This window comes from Pipra filicauda, unplaced genomic scaffold, assembly GCF_003945595.2.
Source record: "Pipra filicauda isolate LSUMZ 115617 unplaced genomic scaffold, ASM394559v2 scaffold339_size799093_pilon, whole genome shotgun sequence".
NCBI classification, from domain to species: domain Eukaryota; kingdom Metazoa; phylum Chordata; class Aves; order Passeriformes; family Pipridae; genus Pipra; species Pipra filicauda.
The window spans coordinates 333,204-360,911 of NW_024104464.1; the positions used below are offsets into that span (position 1 = coordinate 333,204).

Consider the following 27,708-nt stretch of genomic DNA (forward strand, 5'->3'; position numbering starts at 1 on the left):
CATGCCTTGAAATATCAGTCCTGTTCCTATCTGTAGGTACAAAGTATCCTGAGATTTGGAAGTGGCTCTGAGCCTGGAGCTGCCCTGCTCTCCTTTCATACCTTTGAGAATTTGCTTTTCTCAACAACTTCCCCTCATGCTTCTTATTAGAGATGTGTAAAAACCACGAGGCTGAAAAACACACCGGTTTGGCTGAACTGAGGATGTGAAGCTGGGAAAATAATGATCCCACCATGAAAAAAAAAAAAGGGGGGGGGAAGGGGAGAAAAGACTCAAAAATCCCAAGTAATGAATGTTTGGATCGTGGCCGGGGCTCTGCATGTGTCTGATAAAACAGACACAGGTGTCAGAGCCATTTATGGCTGCAGGCACAGAGCCGGTCAAAATCTCCCATTTCTGGGAAAAAAACCCTGTGATATTTCACCAGCTGCTCCTGTTGGAAGGTGGTTTTATCCCTTATTTACTCTGTCCTCATTGACATGCAGAGCTGGACTCGCTCGTCTCCTGTTTGACCCTTGGTGTCCTTTCCCATCCAGCACTCTCCCCAAAGGTGTCCCCACCTCCAGACCAGGCTCTGCATCCCAGACCTTGTCTCCATCTCCCTGCCACGGGTTTTCCCAGCGGGAAACCCAGCTGCAAAGTCAAGTTTGCCTTCAGCTTTTCCATACCCACCCATCTGCCTCCTCACTTTGCATATAAACTAAGGACTGTTTCCCAGCGTGGCTGAGGTGGTGACAGCCAACACTGCTCCCCACCAGCTGAAGAATCCTTATTTTAACCAGGATTTTTAATATACTCGTGATTAAGACGCTGTTGGCGGTTCAGCAGGCGCTGCAGCATCCAGACAGCCGAGCCCAAGTCTCAGATTTGGCTCCTTCACAGCTTTGCACCTCCAAAACCCAAACCCAAGGAGAGCAGAAGGTATTTCCCGCTCGCTTTGCAAAGGCGCCGCCTGCGACAACGAGCAAACCCTTCGGAGAAGGAGTCCCACATTGCTATTCCACACACAGCCCCTTCACAGTTTGTATATATTGTAACAAGACTGAAATGCTGCCTTCCAACCTGATCCACAGTCCATTACAGTTGGGATAAAGACTTGTGGTGACATTAATGAGCGCTGGATCAGCCCCTTTGCTGGTATAAATCTCCATCGCATCGGTGGGATTGCATTTTCCCCATTTGCCTGTTTGTTTGGTTCTGGGTTCTCATTACAATTTCTATTAGCCCAGGCTCCCACTGATGTGGTCGTAGATTAGTTCCTTCCTGACTTTTTCCTCTTTCCTCCTGAAGGAAAATGAGGGTGTCTGAGCTCGCAGTGGCAGGTTTCGGTGGGTCTGGGGAGACGAAAAACAACTCTGTCTGATTAAGAGAAGGATTTCTCCAACAGCATAAATTGGAGTAACTCCAGGGAAGCCAACAGAAGTGACAGTGTTTTGGGTAAGTTGATGACCCACATCCCCAACCCACCTCTGGTTAACACACACATGGAGCTGCCAGTTTGTGACATGCAGTGCCAGCAGCGCTGTGCCCCAAGGGACTCTGCCAGGGTGGAACAAGGACAGCACATCAGGATGGCCAAGGGCTAGAGAGGAGCTCAGGTGCCATCCCTTGGCCTGGCACCCGTAAGTGCTTAGATTAGCTCATGGTTATGGTGAGGCAGCTTCCCAGCAGAGTTTGGGGCTGGAGTAGCCCCACAGCGGCATCGCTTTCGCTGATCCCAATATCCCTGATTTTGCTTCAGCTCCTGCCTAATCACTCACCCAGCAAGCAGCTCTGCAGTACCCCAATCTTACACCATGTACCCCTGAAATGACAATTCCCTGGCACATCCAACTGAAAAATGCTCCCAGCAGCCTCTTCAAACCCCAAGCAAGGACAGGACACGAGTGGACACCTCTGGTGCCCTCCAGGAGGACACTCTTAGCATTTTCCTTCCAGAGGGATGCATCCTGCCACAAAAAGACTGCAACGCAAGCAGATGACTCACAGAGCCAGAGAAAGGAAGTGTTGCAATTGCCATACACGAATCAAGACATTTATAGGACCTGGGAGGGCACCCCACGTCACACGAGGAGCCGACAGCAGGGCTTAGAACTGAACATCTATTTCCTAACCCTTTCTCAACAATCAGAAACACCACCCCAGCAAACCACCACTGGTCAGCTGCCACCTGCGAGGCTGCTGACCTCCCTTCCTCCTCACCCCTCCCTGTCCCAGAGGAGCAGGGTACAAGTCTCCTTGACTTAAATCTTCCCAGAGCTGATAGACCAGAGATGCTCAACCCAGGATGGAGATGACAGCTCCAGAAAAGCATGTTTGTCCCCTAGGAGACCCCAGCCCAGACAGCTCCAGTGAACCAGAGGCAGCAGTTCTACCACGAGAGCTATAAAGGGAAACCCTCCTCTGGCACAGCAATCAGGAGCTTGTCTCATCTCAGATGGAAATTGCACTCGGGAAGAAAAAAAAAGAATAATCCATGCATATGACAATTTTTTTTCCCCCCACTTTAAGCTGATTCCATCTCCGAGATGGGAGAGAGGTGGCAGAGATTTGCTGACATGTCACTTTAGTAATAAACTCCTCGTTCAAAAACATGCCATCGCCAGCAAAGCAATCGAGCCACAAACCGCCGCGAGCATCGCACGTGGGGCTCCTGCAGCCCCTCCAGGGGAGCATCCCCAGGAGTGTGGGAGGAAAACCCCGACCAGAGGAGGACCCAGCAGCGATGGGAAGAGGAGAGAGGCAAGGGGGAAGTGGCACCGTGCACCGTAAGGGCACAGATGCAGAACTCGCTCTGCCCCTTCTTCACCTCAACACAGGAGGGGTCACCACAGCCCCGAATTTATTCCCTCACCCTCAGGACAAAAAGGAGAGGTTTGGAGGAGAAGGGCAAGTGTGCTGGATACTGGAGGAGTTAGGGGAATAAACTTCAGTTGTTAAGACATGAATCAGCAGCTTAGCTCCATCCTCACAGGACTGCTGGGGGCTGCTCCCAGCCCAGCCCAAGTGCTCCGAGTCCCTTCACTGCTCAGGAAGCGAGAGAAGCAAAGGTATTACACCCCAGTGTGGACTTGGGAAGTAGGCAGGGAATTGGGAAGTGAGCAGTGAAGCAACCAGGAGTTTCAGTGTCTGAAATGAGTAGTTGTAGCTGGATGAAAACTACCAGGTACTGGGCTTGGAGACCATTGGAGTGGGATGATTTTTTCCTGGGAGCACCTTGTCACAGGTCTGAGCCCTGGGGAGGGATATGGGCACTGATCCAGTAATGAGGAATTTGGTGGTTGTGCAAGGATAGGGGAGTTGGCCAGTGGGGCAGATGGGAATACAAAACTTGGAGTGTTCTCTGGGGTGGGACAGGGTGGACAAGCAACACTCCCTCGTGGGGTTATTGCAGCTTAAAGTGGGAGTGGGAGCCTGGAGCAAAACGGACACAGAGCTGTGCAGCCACCAAAGAGGTTTGGCAATCAGGGCTGGACCCTTTCATGAACAAGCTCTGCCCTGTCTGGCTTTTCTTACTCACACCAGGAGCCCAGCCCTGCACTGGGCAGTGCCCTGTGGGCCCCCCATGACTCAGCCCCAAGGCTGCAGGGATGGCAAGCACGGCTTTCCCGGGAACAGAGAGCCTGGAGTGGGTTTCCCTGACTCCCAGCAGGATTTCTGCTCTCATCGACTGCAAACCACAAAAGCAGCTGCCCAAAAACCTCAGCAGAGAATCACCCTCACTCAAGGCCTGGCAGGAGCAGCACTGCATCAGCATGGGGGGAGACACTGGGGCTCTCCCAGGACCTGGGTGCTGGAACACACCACACTTATCCACTGGAGACCATCCATACTTTTCATATTACACAATAAAAACACAAAAAAGGCAAACTCCTGTGAATAAAGGGGGAAAGATGGGGCAGCAAAGAGGCACAGAAAACAGACCCATCCCTGAAAAATACTCTATTCTGCTTAGCAAACAAGCACTTTCTGTTTGCACCCATCAAACAAACATGCTTGATTTTGTTTTGTTTCGCAGCCAAGTTATCACGTCTCGAAAATTATTTCAAGCACACAACAGGGGCCAAATAAATTGGCAAAGCAGGCTTAGGTAAACCATGGCAGAGCTCAGTGGTGAAGCACACAGCCCTTTTCAAAGCCTGAGTGGAAACCATGGGAAACATCAGGGTTAAAAAAAGCTTTGACTCGTGTTTAACTCAGATTTGACTTCCAGTGTTGGAATCAAAGGGGGGAACAAATGAAGGTATCTCACCAACCCTGCCAAGAAAGCCAGAGGAGATGTACAGAGGAGCCTGTGAAAGTGGCCCCCACCCTACAGCCAGATCTGCCTGGGGCATCTGTGAACTCAGGGGGACACCAGTGACTTTGGGGGGCACCGATGAATTCGGGAGGGCACCACTCAGGTGCCTGTGCTGCTGATGGGAACGTCAGAGCCTCGCCGTGGAAAGCGCTGACTGATGCCAATTAAAGTGAAATCATAATCAAGCCATTTGTTTTGGCGCTGAGAGAGCTGCTCCAAAGGTCTCAGCAATGCCTGGACTCAGTTCAAGCACAGGATGGAAGCTCGGGATGGGTCTTCTCCAGCGTGAACCGCTTGCTGAACCAGGGCACACGCTGCCTGGCCATGGTGGGGAGGGATGAAGATCAGCCTCATCCTCACAATGTGGCCTTGTGAGACCCAGCAGGACAGCCAGCTCTCACCTTCCCTGGCACACAAGCCCTTGGTGTAGCCCCAAGATCAGGGATCAACACACCCATCAGTAAAAACACTAAGCTGTTTGTCCCAACACCCTCAAACCTTTTTCCCCATTCCTGGCAGGTATTGCTGCGTCCAGGAGCAAATCCTACCCCTCTTATCCCAGACAGTAGCTTTAACCTGACATCTAAGTGTGGATTTAAACTTAATACAGTGATCTGAAGTGCTGGTACCAAAGACATGTCTGTACCCTGCAGCAGACACATCATGAGACAGAAGGAAACATCTGAACATCTCCGGTGACTCTGGCCCCAAACTGATTCCCTACAGCAGATTGCACAGAGCAAAGCCTGTGCCCTTTACCATGGAGAAGTCTCCTTGCAGCCTTCTATCCAGCTTCTTTTCCAGCACTGAATTCACTCTGCTGGGAGGGACAGAGCTGAAAAGAGCCTCTTGGCAGGGCACCACTGCTCGACAGCAGCTTGGGCTCCTGAGCACCTGCCACCCCAATAAAATAACTTCCTTCCGAAAGCCAAGCTCTCTCCCTCGGGAAAAGGGGGGGACAGGACTTTCCAAGTGCTTCAGAGAAGCAGCAACTTCTGCTGCTGAGTTTCAGCTTGCTGCCCCTTTTGTCATCTGAGACAAAACAAGAAGGCACCTCTAGAAACATCTCTCTCCTTCCAAATTCTTGGCTGCAACTCCCCATCCTCCCACCTTGCATGGAAATGAGTGGGATTGGATTAGACCTGATTTTTTTTTCCCTTCCCTGACTGCCACCCATGCAGGGCTGGGCAGGAGGTGGCCAGGAGCATCGTTGGGGTCTGCTGAAGCCTTTGTAGCAGCATTGCTATTCTGCACAAGTTAACTCCTCCACAACAGATCGATGGGTGCGCTGGGCTGGGAGGGGAGCAGGCAGGAAGATTCATTCCTCCTTGATTTCCGCTGGTTTTCACATGCTCCTCTTCTCCCAGCTCCTGCCACAGCACAGCACGACTGACACCAACCAGGGGATGCAGCAATGCCCCACTGCCTGCCAGGCTGGCTGCTCCCACCTCAAACCAGCAGGAAAACACCCCAAAAATTCCAAGGCAAGACACACTCCTCCACCTCTCTGTCACCAAGGCAGTGCCGAGCTGGCAGCAGCAGCAAGCCATTAATTTCCAAGAGCAATGCCTGCTCCAGGGCAGAACAGCAGGAATATCATCTGCACAGTGGGAATGGCATCCACACAGTCTGCGTATCCCAAGCCTGTCTCCTGGGGTTTGTATGGATGAGGCACCTGCCAAGGGACACAGACATCCCTTGCCACCAGACCAGCTTCCCAGTTCAACTGGGATGTGCCTATGGCAGCTCTGGAGTGATAACACATTGCTGCCCTCCCTCCCCAGAGCCACCTCCCAGGGACTTGTTCCCTTTCCCATCAATCCCAAAAGGGATTTGTTCCCTTTCCCATCAAATCTCCCAGTCAGAAGGCAAGAATCCCTCCTGCTGACTCACCCCAGCTTCCCTTTGTTCTCCACTGACACCGGGTGACCACTCAATGCCAGGGCAGAGCACCTTGGTCCATGGTGCAGACCGAGATCCTCAGTCTATCTGTGCCTGAAACCCTGTGCAGGCCCCCACCAGAGCCTCTCCCAGTAAGTTTGCAGAGCACCCACCCTGCTGCTGCCACCTTCAGATATGTATTTTGCTGCCCAGACCCCCAGTGACCCAAACCCCTCCCCCTTTGATACCCCCGTGGCAGCATCTGTAGGATTTTCAGCACTTGGGAGGACGAAGTGACTCAGGAAAGAAAAGGAGCTACTACTTTTTTAAACCAAGCTCAGCGAGGCGAATTCCTAAGCGAGACACTCCATCCTTCACCCTCGGCCACCGGTTTTCCAGCCCCTTTGCCCAGTGGTGCCATGACGCAAGACAAATCCAGAGGAACGGCCACAAGGCAGCTCCCTCCCTCCCTCCCTCCCTCCCGGGAACACGCAAGGGCTGCGGGGAGGGGGACGAGACATTTCGCTGCAAACAACGGAGTTGCAGGAAAATTCCTGCTGAAATCCCTCCCGAGGCTCTTTTCCCTGCCCTGGCTTGGCCCTGCTCCACTGGCTGGCTCGAAGCAGGAGTGCGGTGTCACCGCACACGCCCAGCTGGCCCCGCAGATGTTGGTGTCACCTATGCATCGCTCCGGGGGAGGGAAGTCGCTCCCGAGCACGCCGGAGTTGCAAGCGCCGCTTCCCAGCGCTGCAATTAAAACCTGCCTTTTGATTTTTAATGTCCCTATCAAACATCCTCTGGGATGACTGCGTCCATCTGCTGCGAGGACAGGGACGAGCGTCTGGGCATAAGATGTCCCAGAAGTTACGCTGATCAAAATTACGGATTCCCTGGCAGACCCTGCACCCCCCGGGTCGCTGCTGCAGGCGACAGGACCCCGGTGCAACGCCCAGCCCCACATGTCCCCCCTCCCCAAGGAGTTAATGCTGGCGGGGAGCATCAACCTCTGGAACCTCTGGAGCAAGGCGGGTTTTAAGGAGCGGAGCATTCACCTGCCAGGAGCCAGCCCCATCCTGTGCTTCCCCGTCCCAGCAGGTCTGAACGTGAGGAAAAGCAACAAAACCACACCGGGGGGTCAACAACTCCCCCCTTCCCCAGGCTGGGGTGGTCTGACACGCAGGAAGGCACCCCCAGCACTGCACCCCCGGAGCAGAGCAGGATTTATCCGCACCGAACACGGCCAAAGTGCCCGAGCCACGATACCGACAGCAGGAACCGAGCCCCTGCCTCGCTCCGCTGTGGGTCAGGGGGCCAAAAGGGAATCACACTCCCCTGTTTTTCACCCCCCAGTAACTTTCTCGGAGGCAACTGGGGGGGCTGAGCCCAAACCAGTCCGCTGGCGCTCCAATCTCCCGGCTCGCTGCCGTCCTGTGTCGCCAACCGACACGACGCATCCCCCGTGGGGGAACCGAGTCACGTCCCCGAAGTCACCGCGCAACCGAGACCCCCCCCCAAAGCCCCCCGAGGCCCCGGTCCAGCTGCTCCTACCTGAGCGTGGCGCTCTCCCCTTGCCGCACTGTCACGTTGTCCATGGCTTTGGGGAAGGTGGCATCTCCGCTGCGCACGGGCACTCCTGCGGGCACAAGGAAGAGCAGCCTGAGACAGAGGACGACCAGGCACCTCCAGGGCAGGGCTAAGCACCCACCGACCCCCATCCTGGGCAGCGGGGACTTTTCCAACAGGCAAAAAACACACCCGACAAGGCGAAAAGGGGGAAGGGGTGGGTGGAGAGGAGGGATGGGGGGGAGCAAAACCACCGGGGCGAGCGCTGCGGAGCTCCACGGAGATCAGGAGAGCCCCCGGCAAGGCTGGCTGCGAGCGCTGAGCCTGCCGAGCGGCATCGGAGGGAGTCCCGCTGTCCTCGGGCGAGGGAGGAGGACGGGAGGGCCAGGGGGAGGAGGAGGAAGAGGAGGAGGAGAAGTGGCAAAGGTGCTGGGCGAGCCGGTTCTTCGGGCAGCAGTCCGAGGCTCACTTGGGCGAGGAGGCGCCGGGGGGGCCCGGCTGTACCCCACTCCCGCACGCTTGTCCCGAGGCGGGGGCAGTCCAAAAACCAGTAAAAACCCCAAAAAACACCCCCGAGGCGAGCTAGCAAAGGTGTCCAGGCGCAAGAAGGCACAGCGGGCAAAAGCCTCCGGGATGCCCTGCAGCTCCTCTCCTCCCGCCCCGCTGTCGGGGGGCCGATCCAGGCGGGATGCAGGATGCCGGGATGCAGGCTGGGGACGAGAGGACGGCGGGATGCAGAGCGCGGGGCTGTCAGGCTGCCGGAGCCCCCGGCTGGGCTCAGCGGCGGGCGGGGGGGGCGCGGGGGGGCGGCGGCGGCGGCAGCACCCCGGCCCCGGCCGGCAGCATCCCCGGGGTTGTCATGGCAGCGGCTCCAGCGCTGCCCGGCGCCTCGGCTCCCGCACGCCCCGAGCCCCGCACACGGGCGGGAGGGAGGCAGCGGGGCGGGATGCGCACGGAGGACACACACGTTTAACCCCCGCCGCGCCGCGCCCTTCGCGGGGGGATGTCAAGACCCCCCATTCCGCTTTCTCCTCTCTCTCTCTCTCCGCGCTTACCTGCACCCCGCAGCACTGTCCCGTTTGCCCTCCTCTACCTCCGCACCTTCCCCATCCCCGGCGGCAAAGCCGCTGTGCAGGAGGGGAAACTGAGGCACGGGATAACATCCCCCCTTCCTCCCCAAGCCAGGTGATGATGAGGAGAGGCAGGAGCGTGTCCTCCTGGCCCCCTGCACCTCGTGAGCACAGCGTGAGCTTAAGTGGCAAATTCCTCCCCAGCCACCAGCACAGTCCCCGAGTACTTTTTATCAGCTCATAATTTAACAAATATCACATTTGCTTATGGCGAGTAATTCCACCTTCCCTCCACTAGTGGCTAAACACATTAATATTTCCAGGCACAGTTCCATGCTGGTAAAAAGGTGCTGGGGAGCATCCTCAGAGCACGGAGTCCTGGAGCCAGCAGTCAAATCACAGCTTTCGGGGTGCTGCACCCCTCAAACCCCCTCAGCTGCAGCAGCCCAGCCCTGGGGGACAACTGGGCTCCCCCACTTGCTGTCCCCAGTGACTCCTCTGCTTTGCCTTATCCAAAAATCCTCCCTCCATTCCCCACCGAGTGCTCGGCAGCTTTTACACGGCACCAGTGTGGGGGTTTTTTGTTGTTTTCGAGTTGGCTGCCAACCTGAGCTGGATTCAAACTGGTGACCTAGATGTGAAAGGATCCATAGCCCGTTACTAATCCCTGGAGTCTCCGAATCCCCTGTAAACTACTGCTTAATTCACTAACTGTGCTATTTAATCTCTAAAACATTATGAGCTGTGCCGGGCAGAGGAAACACTCCATCAAATAAAGCTTTATTATTATTGTGCGTGCTGAAGGGTCATACGAGAAGGGGATTGCTCTGCAAGTCTCTCTACTTTTTCCCTGTCTGAAGGTTCTCTGCTCCTTGAATTTAGCGCTGGTGGGACGTGCTGCCTCGAGTCCTGTGTTTTCCCAGAGGAAACAGCAGCTTTCCCCAGCCCTTGGCTGCAGGAGTTTAATCCCTGCAGTGAACTACGCTGGCTGATCTGGCAGGGGAAGGTGAGCGCTGCATTCAGCAAATCCTTTGGGGGCCACAAATCACACAGGAGGGGTCTCTGAAACCCCACTGCATAAAGAGAGAGCAGCAGAGGCAGGGTGAAAGCCTTTGTGCAGGGTTGTGGGATTGCACCAGGATGTACAAGTCAGCAAAGAATAAAACACACCACTCCTGCTGATTGCTGCAGCATCCCAGACTTCTGGAAGGATCAGGACCCTGCTGTGATACCTAGAGGACCATCACACAAGAGCTTGCTCTTTGAGAGGCCACTCCTTTGGATGGGCAGAGACCATCTCCTGTGTCAGCAAAACCAGAGGGATTCCAATAACCACAGCCAGTTAACCTTTTAACACGGAATTCAGGCCTGGATCTCCAGGAGCATCTTAAATCAAGAGAAAAAACATCTCCCTGCACTGAAAGCGTACGAGGCTGGGGCAGAATGTGACCTGCTGAGCTGCTTCAGCCCTTGCCAGGGCTGAATTTGGCCCACTGTTAGATCATCATTAGCATTGTTTGAAAATCCCAAGGAATTTACATCCAATATGCTCCTGCATACTAAAGCCCAGCAGAATCCCTGGTCTCCCTCCCTCTCTTGAATACATCCAATGTACATATAAATCAGCCTGTCACAGCTCGTCTCTTTCCTGACAGCTGTAATTGCTTCGGACTATAAAAATATCTATAGACAATAAACACAGCGCGGCAAAACAGCAAAGAGAAAACCAAATCAAGGTTCCTTTAAATAATTCAGTTGCTCCAGCAGCAGAGGAGCCAGCAACTGAGTCCAGCTGTGAAGGTTCAGCAGCGAGAGAAAGGGAGCTTTGTAGCCTCCTCTGGGGATGAGAGAGTCTTTTTTCCTTCGCTGGGTTTTGACCACAGCAGCAGCAGAGTTTGCCGCACACGGGCTGAGCCCATCCGAGCACCAAAGAGCCTCTCGCTTCCAGCTCCTTCCCTTTCTTCCTACTTAGGTAAAAGTCTCTTTTTTGTTGTTGTTGTTGCTCCACTGCGAGCAACAGGCAGGAGACGAACGGAAGGAGCAAGGCACAGGCACGCTCGAGGTGGATCTTTATCTCCGTATCTGTCCCCTCAACCTCCCCGTTCCCAGCAAGGCTAAAGGCCCCCCTCTCCTGGCCGAGACCACAAACAGAAGCAGCGAGGGCTGGACGGGTGGGAAGTGATGCAGCGGCGAGGATGGAGCCGAGGGAAGGGTTTCCACCCCCCCCGGGAGATGGGAGCTGGCAGGGAGGATGAGGAAAGCATGGATGGGGAAGGGGTTAGAAGGACAGGGAGCCCGTGGGTTTGCTTCCCAAAGGAGCGTCTCGGGGAGGGGGGAGGCTTGCAGGCAGAGCAGAGAGCTGATCAGTCCCAAAAATGTCCCACGAGGAAGAACTACGGATTTTGGCTTGTTGCAAGGGCCCCCAGCTCCTTCTGCAAGGACCCTTCAGCAAACACTGCCCCACTCTCAGGCTTTTTCAGTAAAGCCAAGCCTTAAGCAGCTAATCTGCAGATCTGAGTGGCCCCAAAGGCCGATAACCAGATGCAAATTTGCAGTTAAAGTTCTTCAATCAAGTAAAACAACACCATTGCCGCATTTTTTCCCCGCTTTCTCAGAAATATCTAACGCAATTCTCCCACCTATTTCACTTAACAGGTTGAGTTAAAGATCCTCTCATCCACCTGTACCCTTATATTTCCCTGCAAACCTACATCCATACAATCCTACACCTCCCCACACCAACAGATTTCATTCCTAGAGAACAAAAAAAAAAAAAACCCTCCTTCCAATAAGTAGGTCATAGCAAGGCAATTTGTACAGCCAGATTTCTCTTTTAATTCCTTTTTTTCCCTTTTCAGGAAGCTGATAGATGGCAATCTATAACCCCAGAGTGGAAATTTATTTTTAATCTGGAATGGCCAAATATGATCAGAAACATAATTTATGCTCGAGACATTCTCGTTCCTTCCAAATGAAAACATGATTTTCTAACCCCAGCCGTGCTATCGCATACCACATCACTCTCCAATACGCTCGCAGTTGCACAAAAAGTGCTTAATTTTCTTGGCATTAGTCAGGTGAATGACACAAGAGTCCGGGGGAGCTTTTCCTGAATAACTGAGCCCTCCGTGTCTACAACCATTCAAAGCCACAAAGGACGCGGGTTCCAGCTCCGCTCACTGACTCATTTATCCCCTCGTTAACGGTGGCCCCAATTAAGAAACAATGATTAAGAGCCTTACTTGGCTGGAGCCATTTTGAGCCCTTCTCGCCCCAAAGGCATTCCCTGCTCCGAGCTGGAGAAATTGCCTGTTCAGGGCTGTTTCTAGGGCAGTTTTTGGAATGCAAGCAGCATCCTCAGGGGCGCTCAGCCCTCAGTCCCTCGCACTGGAAGCAGCAGTGACTCCCAGCACTTCACGGTGTTTAAAAAACAGCGCAGGAGACCCCATTAATCCCTGCTAGAGATGCTGTTAATATTTAACTGCGGTTTAGATAAACTTACAGTAACCATCCCATTAAATCTCAATAAAATGTGCTTTTTTAGCCTTCCCCTAAAGCCACGCTGGGATCGGCTGCCCTGCTCTGCCTGCACTTTGCACCAGGAGCCTCGCAGTAAAAAAGGAACATTTTGTTTGCCCTTTAAAAAACTGCTGGGCTCGGGTTTGTGGCTTGCTCTCATCGTGCTCAGGGACTTTGGAATTTTCAAGCACCAGTTAACTCCTTCCAGGGCGCCCCTGGCTGAGCTGTGAAGCCTCAGCCAAGGGGCTGCAGGACCAGGTGCCCTGACAAAGGCTGCAAATCCATCCCAAGCTGGTGCTGCAAACCCAGTATGGGATTTATCACCCTGCAGCAGCTCAATAGGTCACTGAGAATGCACCACCAGAGGAAAAGGAAAGCCAAAATACCCCCCACAACACTGCCAGCCCTCAAACACAGAGATACACGGCAGCATCCTCGAGGGTGCTGGACACCCCACCCCTGGAAGTGTCCAAGGCCAGGTTGGACAAGGTTTGGAGCAACTTGAACTAGTGAAAGCTGTCCCTGCCCACGGCAGGGGGTGGAACAAGAGGAGTTTTAAGGTCCCTTTCAATACAAACCATCCCGTGATCCTTTGTACACTCCGGATGGGCCAGGCAGTGCTGCAGGACACGACATCAGGAGGGTGCACAGCACCCCTCAAGGCCTGGCTTTTCCCCTAAAATTACTTCTTCCTCCCACAGTCCTCAGTGTTTGGGCCTTTTCCAACAGCCCAGCCAACACAATACAAGTACTCAAGAACCAACACCTCTGTGCATCCAGTCTTAATATCAAACATCTCTGCAGAGAGTTAAAACAATGATTGAGGAGCCACCAAGCCACGCTGGCACAGTGAGAACCATGAACTGGGATTGATCCTTGGTACAAATCAATATTGGTTTTACATAAATCTGTTTCTCGGGGCTCTGCTGTGAGGTTATGGCACTGTATTAGCACCCAAAAAATACCCTGTGCACTCTCTCTGCACCCACAGCAGTTCGATCAGCACGGCTCAGGTGCCAGGGGCAGCTGATGATGTGGGATAAAACCACACCATTAACCAAGTGACAGCATTTTATAAGTGTGACATTAACCCAGAGCTCCACAACCCAATCCAGCAGCAAGTGAAAAGGGAAAAAGCTGAACAGGCTGAAAAGCAAAGCCAGACACTGCTCAGGTCTCACCATGGATATTTGGGAGCTCCAGCACAGCTCCCTCAAATGGGAAAACACAAGAGTCTACCCCCCTGAGGCTCCACCCCGGATAACCCTTTGGAGAAGCAGCTCCAAGAGTTGCTGTGCCTTCTCCTGGGATGGTCCCAAACAAAGCACACCAACCAAGCCTCCCCCAGCCCGTCTGGATCTCACAGACACCTCCCAAACTGCAGGGAGAAACAAAAAGACGAATGTCCCTGGCTGGTGTTGGTCCACCAGCACATTCCCCCCTCTCCAGCTCAGTGTCCCCACCAAAACAAACCCTTTCTTACCAGAAAGCCACTCGATCCCCACCAACCAGGCCCCCAGAGAGGAGCAGATATCTCAGTTTATACCACCCAAAAACAAGGAGGGGGAGGTCCAGTATTTCCTTTCTGACTGCCCACCAGCTGCAGCTAAAAAGGAGGTTTTTTTACCTCAAACAGCACCCTTGCAACACCCAACGTGCTTCCCTGAAGTTGCCAAATTGCTCGAGTATATTCCTTGGGAAAAAAAATCCAGGCTCTTTGCTGTCTGCCTGGATCAATTTGAGTTTTGCCACTGGTCCTCTGACCCTCACGGCTCTCTGCATTCCAAGAATAATATTAATAATAGTCCTGCCATTAAGCAAGATGCTTGGTTTGAATCTGGAGATTTTGAGAAATGATCTCATAAATTTAATTCCCGGGGTACCATCTTCGAGCGTTAACAGGCACAGTCGCCTCTGAATTCTGGGAAATGAGCATAATTACATGGAGATCGACAAGGCACAAATGCCAAGAATTCTGTTAACCTTTAATACTGCAAAAAAACTCTCCCCTTGTAATTATCTCTTTCCTTTGTCTTAAATGTTACTGATGAATATTTAGTGGGATAAGCAAATAAAAGGAGGCTGAGGGGTGCAAGGAGGTGCAGTTCTCCGCGGGATACGGATGAAAATCTCACAGAATCATCGTGGCTTGGGGCAGGACGGGGCCCCAGGTCACTAAAATTGCCACATGGGGCAACAGCACCCCAGTGGTGACACAAAGCCATGGCAGAGCCGGCGGAGGGGAACGTGAGTTACACCAAAATCCAGACTGATTCCCAGCACTGCTGCAAACGCACCTTCACCCGGGTCAGTGGTGTGGGCACGGAGAGACCCCCCGGCCCCAGTGGGATGGTTTCAGGGGCCCCTTTCTCCAAACGGAACTTTGTCCCGGAATAAAAGTTCCCGGGTAAAAAGCACGTCACCTTTCAAACGCATCCTCCCCGGGGCTGCAAATGGCACTGCCCTCTTGCTGCACGTGGAGTCTGATGGAAAGAAGATTTTCTCCCGGTGTGAACTGCATTAATATCTGTCACCGCTCTGGCATTTCTGCCTATAATGATGAAAAATATGCGCCGAGGATGCGGGGTGCTCTCAGCGTCGCCTCCCTCCCCAGGAAGCGAAATTAGAAGCAGCTGCTCCTGCTCCCGCGTCCTCTTTCCAGCCCCGCTCCATTATCTGGGAAGCTGATTCCCTGGGACACGGCGTGGGGATGGACCAGCCTCGCCACCTATCCTGGTTCCAGCTGTGCCCTGCTGCGCGGGGGGCTCGGCTCCCCCCTCCCCGGAGCTGGAGAGCGCTGGAAAGGTCACTCTCCTCTTTTAATGTCGCGTCAGAGCGACCGCTGCGGGAACGAGGGAAAGGAAAAGGCACATCTCCTCTGCCGGATGGAGAAAATCCAGTTCCGGCCCGGCAGGAGGGTGCCAGCAGGACCTGGCTGGGCTTTAACCAACCCCAAATGCTTTCAGGACACTGTCCAGGAGCTCTGCAAGAGGTGGAAAGAGACTCCTCCGGGATTTCGAGGTGCTGCTTTCATCCGCATCCCAACCCCAGCTGGCTGGGATGGGCAGGGAGGCAGAGAATCCCGTGCCGCGGAGGAGGGGGATTGCAGCACACCCTGGTGCTTGCCCCAAAATGCTGCAGGGAACGAGGGTACCCTATCCATGGGTGTGCCAGCGCCGGATCCCAAATTAGCCAGGACTTCCTGGGCCGCCGAGGCTGGGGGCTGGTCCACCCCGGAGCCCCACAGTCCCACCAGACAGGTTGGGTGTCAGAGGAGAGGCTGGAGCAGTTACAGAGCAAACTTTCCCTCCAGCCTCAAAGCCAGAGCTTTACATCCTCCCTCCTGCCTCATTCCAGGAGGAACGAAGCCAAAGCAATATTTATTCACAGAAGACCGTGGAGAAAAATGAAATAAAAGAGGTTTGCTCATTAAGTCCAACACCTGCCCCTCCTGGGAGGGCTCTGAGGAACTGGCTTTGCAGTTGTGGAGAGGAGAAACATGTGTCAGAGCCCAGAGCCAGGGCTGTTAACGCCAGCAAGGGCTCCAAACCTCCCCGAGGGAGGTGACACCACAATCACCTTGGACCTGGGGTCCCAGCAGCCCCATCCACCCCCTTGGCTACTCCCAACCTCAGAGCAAGGCAAATGTTTGCCCTACCACCTTCCCTTTCCTTTTCCCTGCCTTCCACTGGAGCGAGCTTTCTAGTCTCCAAGCTGCTTTTATGCCCCTTTAAAAGGTTATAAAAGCTGTCTTTATATTCCAATAAAGGGATATAAAAACAACCTTTTTCTCAGTTCAATAAAGTGGTTAACTTTTCCCCCCATTAGCACGTTTTTGCCTCAATGCTGTGGGCAAGGATGAGGACGGGGCTCTGGGAATCACATCCCAAGGCAGGAGACAGCAGAGCATCCCAAGGGAGAAGGACCAAGAGGGGGCCAGAGACAGGCAGAGACAGGCATCATGACCTGAGCTGCTGCCCAAAAAGGAGAAAGATGAGGATACAGCCTCACTGGATACTGTGCTGGTGCATTTACTCCAAAGGGAAAACCTCCTGGAAGGAGGCATGAGCCCAAGGAAGGGCTGTGCTGGGAGAAAAATTCAAGTGATGAACTATAGAAATCAAGGGGCAAACAGTCACCCAGCAGGGTTTTTCCTCTCCTGGTAAAGCCCCCTTGGTCACCATCCTTGCAGGACCCAGGAAGCCACAGCACCCGGGGCAGTGCCACCTTCCCTCCTGGATGGCAAGGCACAGGTCACCTCACCTCTCGCTACCAACCCCCTGCTCTTGGCAACAGCATTTAGACCTCACAGGCCACGGCTCAGGAACTGTCCTGTCCAGAGCATCAGTGCCACACGTGGCCTGGCAGGTCCCTGCTCCCCACGCAGCCTCCAGACACGGCCCTAATTATTATTTAGCGATGCTGCAGCCATCCCGTGGCTCGCAATCCGTCTTTCTCAAAAGCATCCTTTTCCTTGGAAGAGGATCTAAACCCGTCCTGCTGCTCGTCCAACAGCCTCTCCGGGCATTAAAACAAGGAGGTTTATTATTTTTGGTGACAGCCTGTTCTGCAAGGTGAACACAACTCGTATGAATCAAACCCGGCTTGGATTTCATTCATCATCCCCCAGCAGCACCAACATGAAGGGCGGGAGGGGTTTGGCTGTTGAATGCAGAGCAGAGGAGTGTGTTTATCAAGGATGATCTATCAGTGATGGGGAGCTGCAGGGTGCTGGGCCCGTGGCTGCTGGAGGGAGAAGAGTGGGGGAGATGTGAGTCCATAAATAAGGCAAGTCTGGAGCAAACAGCCACCAGGAGCCAGAATTGAAGCCCAGCACCAAGGCAGTGAGAGCCTTTCCAGGCTGTGCTCCCATTCCCTGCCCTCATTTATCCCTCCCTGCCCCTCCACACTTATTGGGGGATGGGGACAAAATTCTGTCCAGGGAAGGAGCAAGAGAGATGATTTTATCATAAAATCAAAGACTGGTTTGGATTGGAAGGGACATTAAAGCTCTTCTTGTTTTACTCCCCTGCCATGGGCAGGGACACCTTCCACTACCCCAGATTGCTCCAAGCCCCCTCCAACCTGGCCTTGGACACTTCCAGGGCCAGGGCAGCCACAGCTTCTCTGGGCAACCTGTGCCAGGACCTCCCCACCCTCACAGAGAAGAATTCCTTCCTAATATCCAATCTGAGCATGCCCTTCACCACAGGGCTCCTTGCCCCCAGCACCCTGTCCCAGCTCACTCCTTCCCACCCAGCAGGAACAGGCTGAGCCCTCCCCGCCACCACCAGCTAATTAACCCAAGTAATTGACTTTACCAGGCTCCTTTCTTAAGGCTGCAGGAGAACGCCGAGGGTGAAGGGAGAAGGTGAACATCCAGGACTCCTTGGGGAATTCAAAAGCATTTACAGTCCCCAGCACAAGAAAATCCATACTCATCTTGGCTCCAGGAGGCAGGGCTGCCCTCCCAGACTCCTATTAGCAATTCCCAATCATCCTTTATTAGGCCTGCATTGATTTGCTGCTCATTTCGGTGGGAAGGCAGAGCTAAGAGCCTTGACCCAGCCTCAGCTGGGGAATCCAGGTGTGGAGCTGATGGTGCTGGGAGGAGAGCTGGGGGAATGCTTAACCAGGTTCAGCTGTGCCATCTGCAGAGCTGCCCTTTCAAAACAGCCTTGCATATCCCACAGAGATGGGAAGCAGGTGGGGAGGAGGGGTCGAGGGCAGGAGGGGCTGGAGGCTCCTCCTGGTCTTTATGTGGGGATCGCCTTCCATGCTGGGAAGGGAGGTTTTGTCTATCAGGGATTGTTGGAGCCCTGTCCCGGGAGAAGTTATCTGGATCCCACACTCCAAACTCCAGCCCTGCAGAGCTGCTCGGGCCAATTATTATCCCCTGAGAGAAACAGTCCCCTAACATTAGCCTCATTTCCAAGCCAACATTTCCATGCAGCTTGTGAAACACAAATCCTGTTAGGAATCATCTGAATATTTTGTTCTAATAATGCCATAACACCAGCGTACCCATTAGCACATACACGGAAAGGAGTATTTGAATATCAAAACAAAGTGAATTTACAGGCTTTTTTTTTTCCCCTCCTGGCAAAGGCATCACTGCTAGTTATCAGTTTCCAACTGTTTGCACCACAGCTTTTCCATGCGTGTCCCTGCTGTCATCAAACCTGCTGCTCCCTGCCCCCCGTGTCCTCAGATAACCCGGGACATGCAGACATGGGTACAGAAGGACCTCACAGCCCCCGGAGGAGAGGGGCTGGGGACGAGCAGGGTGGCAGCTCTGCAGAGGAAATGGTGGGAGATGCAAACCTGAGTGTGGCTGAGCTGCAGATAAATCCCTCTGTCTGCACCTGACAGCATCGCCTCATCCCATCCCAGCATCACCTCATCCTCACAGCTTCCACCTCATCCCATCCCAGCATCACCTCATCCTCACAGCTTCCACCTCATCCCATCCCAGCATCACCTCATCCCATCACAACACCCACCTCCTTTCATCACAGCTTCCACCTCATCCCATCACAGCACCACCTCATCCCATCACAGAATCCACCTCATCCCATCACATTCCACCTCATCCCATCACAGAATCCACCTCATCCCATCACATCCCATCAGAGCATCCACCTCATCCCATCACATCCCACCTCATTCCATCACAGCTCCCACCTCGTCCCATCACAGCACCACCTCAACCCATCCCAGCAGCCACCTCTCCCATCACAGCTCCCACCCCATCCCACCAGGGCACCACCTCATTCGATCACAGCACCCACCTCCTTCCATCCCATCCCACCATCATCTCATCCCACCAGGGCACCCATCTCATCCCATCACAGCACCCACCTCATCCCATCACAGCACCCACCTCATCCCATCATAACACCCACCTCATCCCACCAGGGCACCACCTTATCCCACCACAGCATCCAGCTCGTCCCAGCAGACTGAGGGGCGGGGGGAGATGCACCAAAAGCCACAGTTTTGTTGCATTTAGACCTAATTTCATATATAGATATTTTAGAATGCTCCTGCATTTAGCAAGCCAGAGCCACTCTCTAAAACACCCCAGGAAATGTGGCGCCGGGAGAGCGGATTCAGAGGCGAGCGGCTCCCAACGCCTGCGGTGAGGAGGATGAAAGCCAGGGGCTGCATCCTTGGATGTGCCTCGCTTCAGACGGAGCGGGAGAAAATACAGACGCTCTTAAAACTCTGCCCCAGATCTGCCAGCACAGAAACTTTCCCTCTGCTTTGAACCAGGCAACCGAATTCTCTCCCCGGGCAGCGGCCGCCTCCGGGCAGCGCGCGGGAGGCAACGGGAAGCAGAGCTGGGATGTTGGAGGGGTCCTGTGCCTGCCTGGGGGGGGTGACTGAGGTGAGGCTGTGGCAGTGACTGTCACCCACCCCAGGGCCCTGCAAGGGATGGGACAAGGAGAGAGGGAACCTCCCAAAATTGCCCTGCCCGGGGCTGTGAGTAAAGCAGGTAGGTACCACCAGGAGACGAGGTTTTGCTTCTAAGCACATGTTCTGATGCCAGTTACAAGCACCTAAGGAGTGAATTGGGTCTGATCCAGAGGGCCTGAGAGCAGCAGCTCTTCAGCTTTCAGTCAAACCTTGTACTATTTAAGGATCTGCTGCCCATTTTTCCCCCTCCTGCTTTTTTTCCCCTCCAGGCAGTCAGGGAAGAGGACGGGGAGCTGAAATCTGGAGCCTCGTGAGACATGAAGTCCTATGATGAGCTTGCTGTTGGATTGCCCCTTCTCTCCACATCGGGGACGCTGGTGCCCCACAGCAGACAGGGATGCAGGGACTTGTCCCACGCTGAAATGGGGCTGTCACAGGCTGGCACCCGCCGTGCCTTGCTCCTGGCACGGGCGCACAGCGAGCAAACGGAGCGGGCCAAATTCCTCCCTGGCGTAGCCTAATTAAAGTCAATGATGTTACACCAGGGATGAACCTGGCCCACTGTCCTGAGCTGGAGTCCACAAGTCCAGCTGGCAACTCAGCAGCAACAGGAAGGATCCCTGGCACTGGGAGCAGCACTGGGAACTGTGGTCGGTGTTTGCGAGTGGGAGACAGACTCAATAAACCCGGTGCTAAGTAAACCAGATCTGTAATAAATAACAGCAACCAGCGTTTCACCTCTTCCAAATGTGGTGGAGAACCGGCCCAAATTGTCCTCCCAAGGCCCATGAGCAGTGGGGACATTTCATTAGCCCTGTTACACTGACAGGGAAACAGGCGCTGGGAGCTTAATAAAAATAAAAATCCATTCTGTTGTCTGTGTATCCCAACGAGCAGCTCCAAAAGGCAGCGAAATGGCTGGGCTGGTTTTAAGGGAGTGAGGGGGATGACGATGTGCAAGGAGGGGGGTAATGAGCTTTGGGTCACTCATCAAGATGAAGCTGAAGTTTGCTGGGTGGTGCCACCAAGCCACGTCCAGGCTGGGTTGATGGGCTCGAAGCTGCAAGCAGGACGAATCAGCAGGAATGCTGTTTCACAGCCTTTAGCTGAAAGAGGTTTCACAGAATCACAGAATCATTATGGTTGGAAAAGACCTCCAAAGTCATCAAGTCCAACCTTTGACCAGACACCACCTTGTCCCCCAGCCCAGAGCACTGAGTGCCATGCCCAGCCATTCCTTGGACACCTCCAGGGATGGGGACTCCACCACCTCCCTGGGCAGCCCCTTCCAATGCCTGACAACCCTTTCAGTGAAGAAATTCCTCCTGATGTCCAACCTGACCCTCCACTGGCACAACTTGAGGCCTTGTCCTCTTTCCCTGTTCCTTGTTCCCCGGGAGCAGAGCCCGACCCCCCCTGGCTCCAACCTCCTGTCAGGGAGCTGGGGAGAGTGAGAAGGTCCAACCTGTTTGCACCTGGAGGGAGGGATCTGTGGCAGCTCAGATCCCTCTGCCCGACCAAACCCATGCCAACAGACCCCAGGGAGGTGTCACCAAAACTCTGTGCTGAGAGCACGAGGGGTGTGACTGCCCAGCAATCACGGTGTGATTACACCCCAGATACACTTCCCACACCTGTAATTTCTGCTCCACTTGTACAACTCCAAGGCCCCATGGCTGCAAATTAATTAGAGTGTAAGTGAAAAATCAGTGGTGCCACTGAATGCTAAAAATACCCTTCCACGGTGACCAAGAAGCCAAAGCCACAATTGTGGAGGTGTGGGTAACCTTAGAGCTGAAATGGAGAGAAATTCCAGTTCTAGGGGCTAGTGGGAGGTGGTGAGGTTCTCCAAAAGCTTTACCACGGTGTAATTACACTGTATTCATCAGGTAATTACAGCCCTGCTATTATATGCTCCAACCCTCCGTTTCATGCTTAATCCCATGAGACAGATTCAGAGGGATAAAAGGCAGCAGCAACAGTGCTGCAAGAAGGAATGATGGACGTGGATTGACAGGGACAGCGAAAGGAGAGGAGGCAGGAATGGAAATGCTCCAGGTACCCAGAGCCATCACCAACACCCAGACCAGCCCCACGGACATTCCAACCCTCTGGTGCTCCAGGGAGTCACACCAGGCAACGGGGAAAAGCTGAGCTCGGTTGACTGGGATCTATTGAGGAGTTATAAGCATTTATCAAAAGCCAATCTGGCTTCTGGAAAGCAGGAAAAGCGGTTACTTCGGATTAATTTTTCACTTCAGAAGCTTTTATGGGTGAGTTCTGGAAGTGTCAGGTCGTGACGCTTCAATATTTCCTGGACGAGAAGCTCGGGCGCTGGTTCCAAACGCCTCTGTTTGGATTGTCAGGTAATTTGTTCCCACACATTTCAATTAAAAATTTCTCTTGGCTCATCTGTTTGGGGGTTTTTTTGAGAGGGGGGAAGGGACAGAGGATTTGGAGTTTTTGCTTATTCCCCAATTTTGGTGCTTCACAGGCTACTCTGGGGTTGAACAGGGAAGGGGGAAACCTAAAAGCCCGTGGCAGAGAAAGCATCCAGCCCTGGCTGAGGGATGAGCTCATCCCTACAGCCCCTTCCCCTGCCCTGGGGCACATCAAGCTCCTTAGGGGTGTTGTTTTCTGGCAGCAGGGCACTGGTGGAATCCCCATTCCTGGAGGAATTCAAAAACCACGTAATGTGGCACTTGTGGAGATGGTTCAGTGGCAGGTGTGGCAGTGCTGGGGAACGGTTGGACTCGGTGATCTTCCAGGGCTTTTCCAACCAAAATGATTCTATTCTATTCTATTCTATTCTATTCTATTCTATTCTATTCTATTCTATTCATTTTCTATTCTATTCCACCCTATTCCAGGATTTCCAGAGCTTGCCTCCACCCTGACCAGCACAGGGCTCCTCTTCCACAAGGCTGGCTAAACACTCACTGGATTAACATCCACCCGGCTCCGTGGGGTCCCGTTTGGATCTCCAGTGCTCCATGTCCTTATTTAACCCCACCCCATTGCCAGCCCAGCCCTGTTGTGCCTCCCAGCTCCCCTACTGCTCCCTCCTTCCACCTGATCCTATTTTCCCAGTGCTATTTCCATTTGTGCTTCCACGGAGGGTGGGAAGATGTGGACACGGCGGGGGATGTGTGGAATTGCATCCATGGTGGAATTCAGCAAGGTCTGGAACAACCCAAGCCCTTTCCGTGGCACAGCACGGAAAATAAAGATTATTCCCCCCAGCACTCCCAAAACATTTAAGCAGAGCAGACGTGTGGGCACGGAAATCCAATCAGATGGGACACAAACTGTGGTTTTGCCTTTTCTGTTGTTGTTGTTTGGGTTTGTTTTTTCCTTCTTTTTCTTTTGTTTTAAGTCAAGCTTGGACCAAATTCTTTATCATCTGCTTCTGCAGGATTTGTGGAGCCACAATGACAGAACAGGAATAAATCCCCGTGGGATGCCAGAACGCATCCCAGGGGAGAAACTCCTGGAGTTGTATCCACGTGGACTGGCTCTAATCCCTCTGGGAGCAGTTTCACTCGGCGAAATCCATCCTTTGCGAGGTGCCAGGACTCCTGCCATGGGAAATACGGGCTGAGCCACGGCCAGAATGGTTTCCCCACCTCCATTAAGGGCTCAGCTAAACCATGAAGCCTGAAAGTTGATTATATCTTTCATTAGGAATGACTGAATGATGGTTTTAAACTGGAAAATGAACTCGCAGCTAAGAGGAAACACTTTCTTGGCGAGGCCGCAGAGCAGGTTCCCCGCGGGATAGATGCAGTTGTGAGAGTCAAAATTAAATTGATATTAGAACATTTCCTGAGGGGGAAAAAAGGCATACACTGCCTGCAGAAATGGCATCTCACAGAGAGCTGACGAGGAAATGGAAAGCCACTGGAACTCATATATATATATATACATATATATATGTTTAAATGGAAAAAAAAAATCCTCCAACTTCCCCCTCTCAGCAAAAATTCCCAAAATGCAATTTTTTCATGGAATGGATTCTTTTCTCCCCTTGTTCTTCCCACTGCTCCAGGTCAGACCCCCCCCAAACCTTCATTTTGACATCTAAAATAAAAACAGCCATAATGCAAGGACATTCCAGCTATCTCCCAGCTCCTGGAAGAGTCACCTGGGTTTCACAAACTCCCTGTGGACGGGACACAACATGGAAAGTCGCCTTGCAGGGAGGACCAGGAGGGTGGAGGAGCTTCCTGCTGCTTCCCAGCAGGTCTCCCTGGCCAGCAAGGACAATCCCTGGCTTAGCCAAACCACTGAGCTCCTTCCAGGCAAGCAGCCATCACCCAGATTTAGATTTTCCCAGCTGAAAATCAGTTTCTCTGGAGGGGAAAAAATAATGGAAATGATCCCAGGAATTTTGCAATGGGAACTTCCTGGGGGAAAATGTGCACTGATGGAAGATGGACCCTGAGCAAACTGGTCTAGTTGAAGATGTCCCTGAGAACTGCAGGGGGTTGGATTAGATGAGCTTTGAAGTCCCTTCCAATCTGATCCATTCTGGGATTCAGGGTTTTAAAGGTGGCTTTCTCCATCCTTGCACGCCATTCCCTGGTGTGAGTTTGGGAATGGGCAAACGGAGCGAAGCAAAAGATGTGGATGCACAAGCACGAAACTGGGGCGGGGACAGGAAAATCCCTCGTGCATCAGCATCCTTTGTCTCCCTCCAGCCTGACAGAGACACCAGGAGCTTGCACGCTGCCATTTGCATTCTCAGGGAGAGCGGGGACTGCTCCAGCCACATTCCCAACGGGAACCTTCGGATCAGATTAGCAAAAAGCCGCTGATGGCGACAGTTCCTCTGCTGCTCCCGGCGCCTGCTCACAGTTCCCTGTAACAGCCCCTGGAAAGGGACACACGTTCCTTCGGTGTTTATGCACTGCTCAGACCAAGGAAAGGTGGAGGCTCCGTGGGGAGCCCAGCCTGGAGGCAGCTGGAAGGACGCTGCCAGCACCCACTCGCTCCCACCCTGCGGCATCGCCTGCGGCCATGCTGCTCGTCCCAGCCCAGGGACACATCCCTGCAGCCTTGGCTCTGCTTCAAACACCAGCCCTCCCTTATTTCCCTAAATAAAAGCCTCCAGCACGTCCGGCCCCCTCCAGGGATGAGTCAAAGCTCCCCGTGCTTTGCACCTGCAACAACAGGATGGCCCCTCCACCACCACAACCCAACCCAGCACAGCACCTCACCCCTTCAAAATTCCCCCTGGGAGCACCCCCATACCATCCACTGCTCCAGGTCAGACCCCCCCAAACCTTCATTTTGACATCTAAAATAAAAACAGCCATAATTAAGATGGGCTGGTTTTATTAGCTGACAGATTCCAACCGTATTTCCATGCTTTTTCCTGCAATCCCAGTATCTCCAAGAGACTGCTCAACCAAAGCCCAGATTCCTCCGCAATCACATGGTGCCAGAAACATTAAGAAAAGCATCAACTCTGATGAGACCTCAGAGACCTGCAGTAAAAACAGGAGGGTTGGTAGCACTGCGCACATCTGCTGCCAGCAGCATCCTCCACACCTGATTCCTGCTCTCCAGCCCGTATCCAAAGGGGTCACGGCACTGTCGGGGAGCCCCACGACACCCACCCATCTCAGATTTAACAGAACCGTCCCCAAACCAGAACTCAGAGGGTGGAAGCTCCAAAAACACCCTCCCGGGAGGCGGCTCGTGCAAATCTGCGAGGCAGCAGGCACGGAACGAGGTCATAAAGGGAAAAATCGGTGGCAAAGAGGAGCCAGGACCTGGAGCCCAGGCTCTGAGAGGGAAGATAATAAAAAGGCATCGGCCCTTCGCCGTCAGTGAATTGTTGCTCAGACCCGAGGATCACAGACAGACTCAACTTCACGGAGCAGTCAAGTGCAGACATTTCCCAGCCATTAAGTCGAGCGATAAAGCGCCCGCAGTAAAGTCAGGGAAGTGGAATTTATCATGGCACCACACAGACTGCAGGGCCAGGAGGGAGCTGGTTTGGGTCAACAGGGTGACCTCTGGTGTTGTCTAAAGATCCTTCCCTTCATCATCTCCATTACCATCCATCTCCACGCTGTGGCCGGCGCCCGGATTCCCTCCTTGGGGACTCTCCCCCCTCTTGCTCGACTGGGGGGCACCTTCTTAATGGCCAATCAGAAAAACTTCTCCTTCCTTAGCTCCAGGCCACTGCTCCTTGTCCTCCTGCCTGTGGAGATCATGAATAATTCCCTTCCTTCATTTCCAACATCACCTGAAAGGTATTAGGTTGTGATCCCTTCCCACTTCCTCAGGAGGCTTCTCCTTCCCTAGATTATAATTTAGGATCAGAACCAGGCAGCCCAGCCTTGGGATGTGCCTGCTCAAGGAAGCCACATCCACCTGGGAACTGCTAAGGAAGAGTCTTATCCTGACAATATTTCTTTTTTTGCAGAAATCTCTGCAGGAATCATCCTGCTCCTCCCAGCCAGTGACACAAGTTCAAAGGCTCTGTTGCCCAGAGAAGCTGTGGCTGCCCCATCCCTGGAATTGTTCAAGACCACGTTGGATGAAGGTCTGAGCAACCTGGTCTAGTGGAAGGTGTCCCTGCCCATGGCAGGGGGTGGAATGAGGTGGGCTTCAAGGTCCTTACAACCCAAGCCATTCTGGGATTCTTGATTCTATGGAATCCTCTTTGCTTGGGGTCTAAAATAAGAAAATAAGTCAATTTTAAACAATGACATGCAGGAAGGGAAATTTGGGGCACTCAGGATTGGCAAAAATTCCCCCAAGCCCCTGTGATCTGAGATCTCATCCACTCAACTCATACCAGGCAGGTTTTTGTTTGACCTTGTTTAGCCCAGAACCATCCAAGCCCAGCAACCTGCAGCACAGAGTCTGTTTTCTCACTGTTGGTTGGTTGGAGTTATTCTCATTTCTCCCTTTTTCTATTTCCTAACAGAGACAGCAGAATAACCATTGGGAAGACAATTCCCAGGATGATTCCTGCCTCGTATCAGAGGAGCCAAAACGCGCAGATGAAAACTCTGCAAATGTTTTGTGAGGGAGCAGGAGCCCTTCAGAAGATGGCTGATTTCCCAGCACAAACATCTCATCCAGCCCTGCGAGTTCTTTGCAAAACAGTTTGAGCCCCACAGAAGAAAAACAACCAACGAGAAAACCCAAAAAACTGTCAAAACATTGTGAAGGAGACTGAGTTTTTCTGTTTGGTTCAAAAGCAACCATCAGCACCCAGGCCTGGTGGGTGCATAAAAGTACATGTGGGTCAGATAATTGGTGTTTCTGCCTTCTCCATGCAAGATCCAAGCAGTTAATGTGCTCCTTGTTGGAGGGACAGCACGTGGTCACCTCACCCAAAGCCCCAAAAAACCCTGCTGCACCCAAAAAGTGCAACCCCAAAAAAGAGCTGAATCCCAAATATCACAGATCACAGGCTGGTTTGGGTTGGAAGGGACATTAAAGCTCATCTCATTCCACCCTCCCATGGGCAGGGTCACCTTCCACTAGCCCAGGTTGCTCCAAGCCTTGTCCAACCTGACCTTGGACACTTCCAGGGATGGGGCAGCCTCAGCTTCTCTGGGCAACCTGTGCCAGGGCCTCCCCACCCTCACAGGGAACAATTCCTTCCCAATATCCCACCTAGCCCTGCCCTCTGGCAGTGGGAAACCATTCCCCCTTGTCCTGTCCCTCCAAGTCCTGTCCCAAGTCCCTCTCCAGCTCTCCTGGAGCCCCTTTAGGCCCTGAAAGAGGCTCTCAGGTCTCCCTGGAGCCTTCTCTTCTCCAGGTGAACCCCCCCAGCTCTCCCAGCCTGGCTCCAGAGCAGAGGGGCTCCAGCCTTGGGAGCATCTCCATGGTCTCTCTGGACTCACTCCAGCAGCTCCACATCCTTCTGATGGTGAGAGCCAAAAAAAAATCAAGGTGAGCTTGATGCCGTGGTGCTTTTCCCTCCCTGCC

General features: G+C 53.3%; 1 protein-coding gene across 4 annotated transcripts in view; it reads right to left on the reverse strand.

The window, feature by feature from the left end:
• Nucleotides 1–27,708, reverse strand: part of LOC113982492 (protein CEPU-1) — a 353,018-nt gene that overhangs the window by 130,703 nt on the left and 194,607 nt on the right. For 2 of the 4 annotated variants that reach the window (XM_027710757.2, XM_027710760.2), the window contains exon 2: nucleotides 7,730–7,814. In XM_027710757.2, the coding sequence (XP_027566558.1) occupies nucleotides 7,730–7,814 (85 nt within the window). Of the gene's footprint in view, nucleotides 1–7,729; nucleotides 8,080–27,708 lie in introns of those variants that run through there. The other 2 variants (XM_027710758.2, XM_027710756.2) reach the window with 1 other exon arrangement.